This window comes from Mus pahari, chromosome 6, assembly GCF_900095145.1.
Source record: "Mus pahari chromosome 6, PAHARI_EIJ_v1.1, whole genome shotgun sequence".
NCBI lineage: Eukaryota > Metazoa > Chordata > Mammalia > Rodentia > Muridae > Mus > Mus pahari.
In genome coordinates, this window is record NC_034595.1 from 106364435 (window position 1) to 106373355 (window position 8921).

Consider the following 8921-nt stretch of genomic DNA (forward strand, 5'->3'; position numbering starts at 1 on the left):
CCTTCCCGTTTCTGAACTCCAGACTCTGGTCCCAGCCTCGCACTGTACTTTTGACACCTACTCTTCCTATTGCTGGCCCTACGGTACCAAGCACAGCCACGACACAGCAAAGGACAGAAAGAACATGGCAACTAAGCTCATTGGCCTGGCAGAGAGGGCCTTTGAGAGGCAAGGCACAGGTCCCAAGTGCATAGGACAGCTGTAGAACTCCTACCCACTGAGGGAGAAACCCAAGGTACATGCAGGTATGTGCACAGTGAAGAAATGAAGGCAGGAGAGAGGGCTGGTACACCTCCTATCCTCCCTTAACCAGCCTGGTTGTGCTGACCACCTGCTGCAATTTGATCACTAGTGTTCTAATAGTCCCCTAGTAGTGGGGGGTGGGGGGGTGGTGCAGAGCAGCTGGCCCAGCTCTTAGCCTGGAGGGAAGGACGATTAAGGAGATCCCCCAAGAAGCAGCAGCTACTTCCGCAGAAGAAGCAGGCAATCCAGGTTGAGCGAGGAGTGGTCAACGAATGCGACCTTTAAAGCCAAATATTTTTTTGGAAAGTGGTCTGTTTGCAGTGGTTCAGTAGCCCATAGCCAGGTGCCAGCTCCAGACCAAATGGGCCATTCCCCAGAGGTATCCACACAGAGGATCTGTAGCAAATGTCCTTGAATGGTGACCTGGAAGGCCCAGCACGGGCTGGAGAGATGGCTCAGCGGTTAAGAGCACTGAATATTCTTCCAGAGGTCCTGAGTTCAAATCCCAGCAACCACATTGTGGCTCACAACCATCGTAATGATATCTGATGCCCTCCCTCTCCGGAGTGTCAGAAGGCAGCTACAGTGTACTTACATATAATAAATGAATGGAAGGCCCAGCATATTAATGGTGTAAATCCCTACCCCTTTTTACCTAGCCAATTGTGGAGTGTGAGGGTGGATTCTACTTTTCCTGAGAGGCCACAACCCAGTGCAGTCCTGACTGCAAATTTCAGGAGACCTGGTTTGTGGGTGAGGATGGGGAAAATAGGAGATACAGGTGGCTGGGTGAGGAGGCGTCAGTCGGATATAAGACAGATCCATGTCCCAGGCCCAGAGAGAGTACTGCTCTATTCCCTCCTAGGGCTCCCACCTAAAGATCTTGATCTTTGATGACACAGAGGGAAAGGTTGTGTGTGTGTGCGCGCGTGCGTGTGCGTGCGTGTATGTGCGCGCGCGTGCGCGTGCATGCGCTCTCTCAAACTTCTATTGGAAAAAAAGAGCAACAAGAGAGTAGGGAGCAAGTAGGGAAAGCATACCAAGGTGGGCGTGACCCTGGACCTTCAGCTGACAAGGCCCAGGGGCGGGGCCTCATAAAGCTGAGCCGCTGTTGGACTGAGTTTCGCTCTGTCTAAGGAACATGGCCCCGGGGCCGTCAGCCACACAGGGAATCCTGCTGCTGCTGCCTCTCCTGCCTCTGTCCCAGGTGGGTTGGGCCTCACTTGCAGCGGGTTTAAGGCAAGAGGGGCGGCCCTGAGTTCGGTCCCGCCCTGCTCTGGCTCACCCTTGTCCCTACAGGTGACGCTGGGTTCCGCGGACGGCAACTGTGACCCCTCAGATCAGTAAGTAGCTGGGGGCCAAGGGGAGAGGCAGAGCTTGGACCGTGCTGGGAAAGGCTGGAGCGGTGGAGTGAGCTAGCAGATACCCCACCTGCTTCAGGTGCCGCTGTCCCCGCAGGTGCCCGCCCCAGGCTCGCTGGAGCAGCCTATGGCATGTGGGGTAAGTGGAAACCGGCGTGCCAACCCTCTGGCCCGACAGTTCCTCTGAAGTTAGACCATAGCTAGGACCTCCACAACCCCTTCTGCCTCACCTGCTGCTTCTGCTGCCCCCAACTCCCTCGACGCTGTCTTAAGAGCTCTTGAGCCCTAGGCAGCCTTGGAAACTAGACCCGATTATCCTCAGCGGAAGGCACAAGGACTGTGCATTTGCCTGGGGACAGTGTGTCCTGGGAGTGAACCCAAGGCCACCCCTGGCCAGCACTGGAGAGCCAAGCTAGGACTGGCCCCAGCTGGAAGAGACCAGTGCAGGCGGCTCCTCGGGCCTGAATCCAGCTGAGGAAATGTCTGGCATGGAAAGACTTCTCTTACTTTCTTTTCACCTGTCGGTTATCCTGTTTTGGGTGGTTAGGCACGACTAGCCTGTGAGGGCAGGTGCCCAGTAACAGAAGGCCAGTCCAGTGGTAGGTCCTTGCTCTTCCTCACCAGTCTCATCCTGCTCGCCATACTCCTGATGCTTCTGTGTGGGGTCACAGCCAGCTGTGTACGATTCTGCTGCCTCAGGAAGCAGACGCACAGCCAGACACACGCACCAGCGGCGTGGCAGCCCTGTGACGGGACAGTCATCCCAATGGACAGCGACAGCCCCGCGCACAGCACTGTGACCTGTGAGTGTCTGGAACCCACCAGCCAGCATGGGGGTGGCAGAGCACACCGTGGGGTGAATGCCAAGCCATCTTGATAAACCCACTCCTGTTCCCTACAGCCTACAGTTCCGTGCAGTACCCACTGGGCATGCGGCTGCCCCTGTACTTTGGAGAGCCAGACCCTGACTCCATGGTCCCTCCCACCTACAGCCTATATGCTTCTGAGCTGCCACCCTCCTATGATGAAGTTGTGAAGATGATAAAAGCCAGAGAGGAAGCAGCAGCTCCTGAGAAAACCAACTCTCTGCCTGAGGCCTTGGAGCCAGAGATCACTGGAGGGCCCCAGGAGCCAGGCCCCAATGCCCAGCAACCCTAGTCGCGCCCGCTTGAAAAGGGTGGGAGTTCTTTCTTCTGGAGCCATTAAACCATAGCCTGGATACCTGGCACTTAGGACCAAGGAACCCCACCTGTGTCATCCTTCCCCTGGGAAGGCCAGCCATCCAGCACATTGCTGCAGACTCGGCCTCATTGCTATGCAATGCCCGGCCAGCCAGCCTGCCCCCCGTATTGGCCCTTCTTCTTCACCCTTCCCACCCATCCAGGGCCCAGCAGACTTCAGCCCGGAGGAGCCTGGATCTTGGGAGCTCAAGCCCCACTGGCATGTCAGCCCTTTGAGGGGAAAATAAAGTTTATGTAAACATGGTCTCAGCCTTTGTGGAAAGGGCTCTAGTGTCGTTCCCCCCCCCCCAGGGCATCCAGCAGGCCTTAGGTAGACACCCCAGTGTAAACAGACAGGATTGGGGAGGTGGTGTCCATCTGCTCTTCCTGCTGGCGTTTAGAGCCCATATCTGGACAGTGGGAGGGGCCAGGGGTCAGAGAAAAATGATCTCAACTTCAGAGTGTTCCCTTACCCAGGCCCACCTCTTCCCTCCAGGTTGGGACAGAGAAAACCAGCAGACTGGCTGAAACATTTACAGATACAGACCTGGTGGCATGGAGCGTGGTGGTGGACAGCAGAATCCCTGGGCAGGCCCCCTACAGCCACAACAGCTATTGACTGGGCCAGTTTGAAGGACTTTCCCATCATCTGGCTACAAAATCTCGGGATAGAGGGGCAGGTTAGCAGCCTTCCCTGGCCCACACAGAGGCTTTAGTTCCCAGGCTCATCCACTGCTCACCTTCATAGTCAATCTCCATCCCCCTCAGTCTCCTTGGGTCAGCCTCCATTTTACCGAGGGTCTCAGACACATTCATGAGCACACGCCTGCCAAGGCCTCACGCTCGGCCACCATCTTCCGGTACCTTTATGAACTCATTTATTCAGTCACCACCAACCTCCAGGCCCAAGGTCCTCCGTGAACATGTCTCAGTCTATCCAGTCCCTTGCTGTTCTTGTCAAAGCTGCCCTCAGTTTACCCTCCTGGTCCTGGGTTTTCTCATAGTAAATCCCCCAGGAAGCCATCACAGTTAAAGAACCTTTTGTCTGCAAAGAGTCTTACTGTTTCAGGAATCAAGTTAGGGCTAGCTCCCAGCTCTACCCTTTCTCCTCTAGCTGCATCCCCCCCCCCACTCATGTGCACAGGTGACCACAGACCCAGACTGTACCCACACCCTGCCAGCCGTGTCCACATCCCGCATAGGCCAGGTCACTCTTGGTGAAGTCAATGCCTCGAAGGCTCATTCCCTGCCCCCACTCCTCACCTTCCCCTTGCTCTTACTCGCCTTATCGAACATCTCAAAGACACACCGGTATCCCTTAATCTACTCAGCTGCCAAGCACCCAGTCTCTAGGGACACCCGGCTTCTCCAGGGGCTCCTCATCGCCCTCGTGTCCAGGAGAGGGTAGGAAGTAACCTATCTTCTACTTGGCAATCCTTCAGGGCATACAGTTAAAAAGGAGGCCCTAGTGGAGAGAAGATGCTTAAGAACAAGCAGGTGTGTGGTGAGCTTCACAATGAGTGTAATCCTGACAGAAGCAAGAATACCTCAAGGGATGGGTGGCACAGTCGTGAGGGCCAGATGAAGGCTGTCAGGCAGACACACAAGAGCCAGGGCACAGGCCAGCCCTGTGAGGTAGCATCAGGGACTGAAAAAACCATCTCTGTAACAAACCCTAGGGCCAAAGCATTCAGCCATCCTTTCACACCCTTGCAGAAGTAGGTTCCTGTGAAAGCCTTCAGCAAGGTGTGGTTTACCCCAGCCAGGAGGAGGGAAGTGTTGTCAGTGAAAGCCTTCTTCCCTAGGCCTTCAGAGCCCTCACACCTTGGGTGCATTCTCTGCCTGTAGGCCCTGCCCGTATCCCCTCCCCAATCCACACAGCCAGTTCTCCAGAGGTTCCATCAGATACTGAAACCACCTTACCATGTGCCCTAGATGACCAAAAAGAAAATGAGGTGACTTCAGGCTGCTTGGGGCAGAACATGCTGGACCGCCGGGCTAGCCAGGTCTTAACTAGGCTCAACCACCTAGGGTTTCCAAGATACAGATTCCAAAATCCTTTTAGGGGTAGAAAATCCTGCCAGTCCTATTTCAGGATAGGCTCAGTCCTTCCCTAAAGGGCCACTTCCTGAACCTTCTCAGCTTGGGCATTCACTCACCCTGAAGATGAGTGCTAAGGGCCAGTGGCAGAGGGGCAGAGAAGGGTCAGCCAAGGCTAGATCCTTGCATGGACTGTTGTTCCCATCTCATAATCCAACTCTATGTCTCCACATACCTGAACACACACACACTGCCACACAGCCACACATACACACACATACACACACATACACATATATACATATACACACAAATAATAAACAAATAAATATAAATGTGATAAATTTTTAAGTTCAGGGCTGGGGAGATGGCCCGGTAGATTAAAAGCACCTAGGTTCTGCTGCAGGGATCCTCATTAAAGGCTGTGATCACTCATTTGGGAAACTTTTTGTAAAAGACCCAGCCCAACTGGCTAGTTTCCTGTTTGCTTTTGTCTGGCTGGACCCACATATAGACTCAGCGCCAATCCCACTGCCAAGACTTGGCAAACACTCTATAAAGGTAGAAGGGGGGCTGGTGAGATGGCTCAGTGGGTAAGAGCACCCGACTGCTCTTCCAAAGGTCCGGAGTTCAAATCCCAGCAACCACATGGTGGCTCATAACCATCCGTAACAAGATTGGCGACCTCTTCTGGAGTGTCTGAAGACAGCTACAGTGTACTTACATATAATAAATAAATAAATCTTTAAAAAAAAATAAAAAATAAAAAAATAAAGGTAGAAGGGCTGAGCAAGTGCCTTAAGGATCCTGGCTACCATGCACAGATGGGACTGAAGGTCCCCAGCTTAGAGCAGAAACGTGGGCACAGCCCATGGCATGGCAGGTGAACCTGGGGCAAGCCAGCACTGTGAGGCTGGCAGGTTGCCTCCAGGCAGTTGGGGGCTATTCTGGGGTTTCTTGGGAAACCTGACCTCCCATCCACTCAGAACAGCAAAGCCAGCTCCCTAGGAAGTAGCAAGGTGCCACAGAAACACTCAAATACTCTGTGCCCACTTACACATTTGTCTTTTTTCAGATGTGCACCAGCTCCTCTTATCTGAGGGTAGCAAACCACCAGGCAGTGGTGCTGGCCCCCAACACCACAGTAGGGGGTCCTTCCTGCTCCCATCCAGGCAGAAGCAGAAGGCCTGCCTGCTGGGGAGAGAGTGTGGCACTCAGAGGTTTATGCTTGCAGATCTCAGACGCTGTGCACTGAGAGGCGCCTCTCATCCCTAGTTGGCTGGCTGTCAAGATTACTCATGACCTTGGCCCACCTGTCCCATGCCTGTCTGATGACTCTAAGCATGTGTGGCACTCACTGTCCTCCAACAGCCCAGTCCTCTGTGAATAATAGACTTGGTTTCCTACATCCCAGACCACTATCTACTGACGGAGCTAGACTATAACTCTGAAGCCCTGAAATTTTTTTTTTTTGAGACAGGGTTTCTCTGTGTAGCCCTGGCTGTCCTGGAACTCACTCTGTAGACCAGGCTGGTCTTGAACTTAGAAATCCACCTGCCTCTGCCTCCCAAGTGCTGGGATTAAAGGCGTGTGCCACCATGCCCAGCTGAAGTCCTGAAATCTTGATGACTTCATGATTTAACAGTCAAATCTTCATCTTCTTTCTCCTTTTCATGCTGCTGACTTCTATGTGCCTTACGCATCCAGGTGAGAGAACAATAAATCTTCATTTTCCATCATTTTATATCTTCTGGTCTTTGAAGAAGAAAGGACAACCTAGAACAGCGTCTGACCGATCTTCTCAGGGTGTGTGTGTGTGTTCACATGTGTGCCACAGTGCACATGTGGAAGCCAGAAGACAACTTGCAGAGGGTCAGTTCTCTCCTTCCATTATGCAGGTTCCAGGGATCAAAATCATGTTGCAAGAACTGGTCATGAGTTACCCATTGGGTCACCTTGTTGCCCCTCAATGGCATATTGTCCTCAAAACAGAACTTCTTTCTATAGGTTAACAGCATCCACTATATATGCAGAGACCACATTAGGCTCTTCATATATCAGCAGACCTTCAGAATGTTTCTGCCTCTTTGCTTTTGTGAATAATTCTGTAAGGAACATGGAAAGATACTTTTTAGATAAGATTAACATTTGGATGGGTAGGATTTGGGAAAAGCAGATAACTGGCAACGTACAGATGGGCCTGGTCCATTCAGCTGAAGGCCTTGAGAGAAAAGACCAAGGGGGGGAGGGCAAGAAGGGGTGCAGTTCTATCTGCCTGCAGATGAAGTCCAGGAATACAGCATCAGATCTTCCCTGGCCCTCCAGCCTCCATAATCATGTGACCCACTTTTTAAAATTCAGTCACTGTTCTTACCCAGCATTTATGTGTACAGGAAACAGGTGTGTGTGTGTGTGTGTGTGTGTGTGTGTGTGTGTGTGTGTGTGTGTGTAAAATGTCTCTCTAATCCAGAAGGTCACACAGAGGAAGAGACCAAACTCTCAAGAGCCAGAAATGCAAGCCGGGTGTGGTGGCGCACACCTTTAATCCCAGCACTTGGGAGGCAGAGGCAGGCAGATTTCAGAGTTCGAGGACAGCCTGGACTACAAAGTGAATTCCAGGACAGCCAGGGCTACACAGAGAAACCCTGTCTCAAAAAAAAAAAAAAAGCCAGAAATGCTCAGGAACAGTGTGTTCCAGGAACCTGGAGACATCCCCTACTGTAGATCCTGCTGTTTGGTTTCTGAATACAGCAATATGGGTCCCAGAGGTTTGGGAGAATTGGTATACAACAGGAAGAGCCCAGTACTCCTCAGCCCTGGTGCTTTCAAAGACCCAGTGTCCTAGCTTCATCTGTCGTTAAAATGTAATATCCTGAGCAAAAGCAATTTAATGAAGAAAGAGGTTTATTTAGCACACAGTTCCAGGTTTCAGTCCATCACTGTGGGGAGGCCAGCAGCAGAGGCTTGAGATAGCTCCTATCACACCACCTGTCAAGAGCAGAAGAAGGGAGCTGGAGAGATGGTTCAGGGGTTAAGAGCACTGATTGCCCTTCCAGAGGTCCTGAGTTCAAATCTCAGCAACCACATGGTGGCTCGCAACCATCTGTAATGAGATCTGATGCCCTCTTCTGGTGTAGTTGAAGACAGCTACAGTATACTTACATATAATAAGTAAATAAATCTTTTTAAAAAAAGAAAAGTGGGAGGCAGAGGCAGGCGGATTTCTGAGTTCAAAGCTAGCCTGGTCTACAAAGTGAGTTCCAGGACAGCCAGGGCTATACAGAAAAACCCTGTCTTGAAAAACAAAAACAAAAACAAAAAAAGAAAGGAAAGAAAAGAAAAAAGAGCAGAAGGAGGAACACACACATGCTCACTTGCTCCTTTGCACTTAACTCATTTTCTCCTAACTACTAAATGGTGTCACTCACAGTGTTGTGGGTCCTCCTACATCAGTTAATTATGAGGATCCCCACAGACGTGCTACAGGCCAACAAAACGCAAACAGTCGCACATGCTACAGGCCAACAAAACGCAAACAGTCGCTCACTGGGGTAACTGTAGGTGTTCATATTGATAAGTCGAGCTGTCACAACCACCCGCTCAGTCCATCTTCCACAGATTCCCAGACAAACTGAGTCCTTGCCTCAACATCCTCTTGTTCACCTGGTGCTCAGAACACTGGAGGAGCACACAGGAGCCTCCTTCCTAGGGTTTGACCTCTCCTAATCAACTCTTCTAAGATACGCTTGGATCATTTGTCTCTGCTGGCTTCTGCCACCTACCATAGTCAACTCCAAATTCTAGGGTCTGAACCTTCATCAGCTTCTGTCTCTCCTTGACTACTCAATAAGTGTCCTCTCTCTCTCTCTCTCTCTCTCTCTCTCTCTCTCTCTCTCTCTCTCTCTCTCTCTCTCTCTCTCTCTCCTCTCTCTCTCTCTCTTCTCTCTCTCTCTCTCTCTCTCTCTCTGGATCCCAGAGCCAACTCCACCCTCCTCTGGGGTGCCTACCGTGTGGGCATCTCTCTACTAAGACACTTATTCCTCCTCGGCGTCTGCTG

At 51.7% G+C, this 8921-nt stretch overlaps 1 protein-coding gene across 1 annotated transcript; it reads left to right on the forward strand.

Moving 5' to 3' along the window:
- The first annotated feature begins 1353 nt into the window (after nt 1-1353).
- Nucleotides 1354-3088, forward strand: Tmem52 (transmembrane protein 52). Its single transcript, XM_021201020.1, has 5 exons — nt 1354-1450; nt 1543-1586; nt 1702-1743; nt 2229-2407; nt 2506-3088. The coding sequence occupies exons 1-5, from the start codon at nt 1385-1387 to the stop codon at nt 2760-2762; spliced, it is 588 nt and encodes a 195-aa protein (XP_021056679.1). The 5' UTR covers nt 1354-1384; the 3' UTR covers nt 2763-3088.
- The last annotated feature ends 5833 nt before the right edge of the window (nt 3089-8921 follow it).

Bases quoted from the DNA above. Each gene is read 5' to 3' on its own strand.
- Tmem52 (XM_021201020.1), top strand. From the start codon at position 1,385: ATGGCCCCGGGGCCGTCAGCCACACAGGGAATCCTGCTGCTGCTGCCT. The intron at 1,451-1,542 runs GTGGGTTGGGCC...TTGTCCCTACAG, and splicing joins CTCTCCTGCCTCTGTCCCAG to GTGACGCTGGGTTCCGCGGA. The intron at 1,587-1,701 runs GTAAGTAGCTGG...CTGTCCCCGCAG, and splicing joins AACTGTGACCCCTCAGATCA to GTGCCCGCCCCAGGCTCGCT.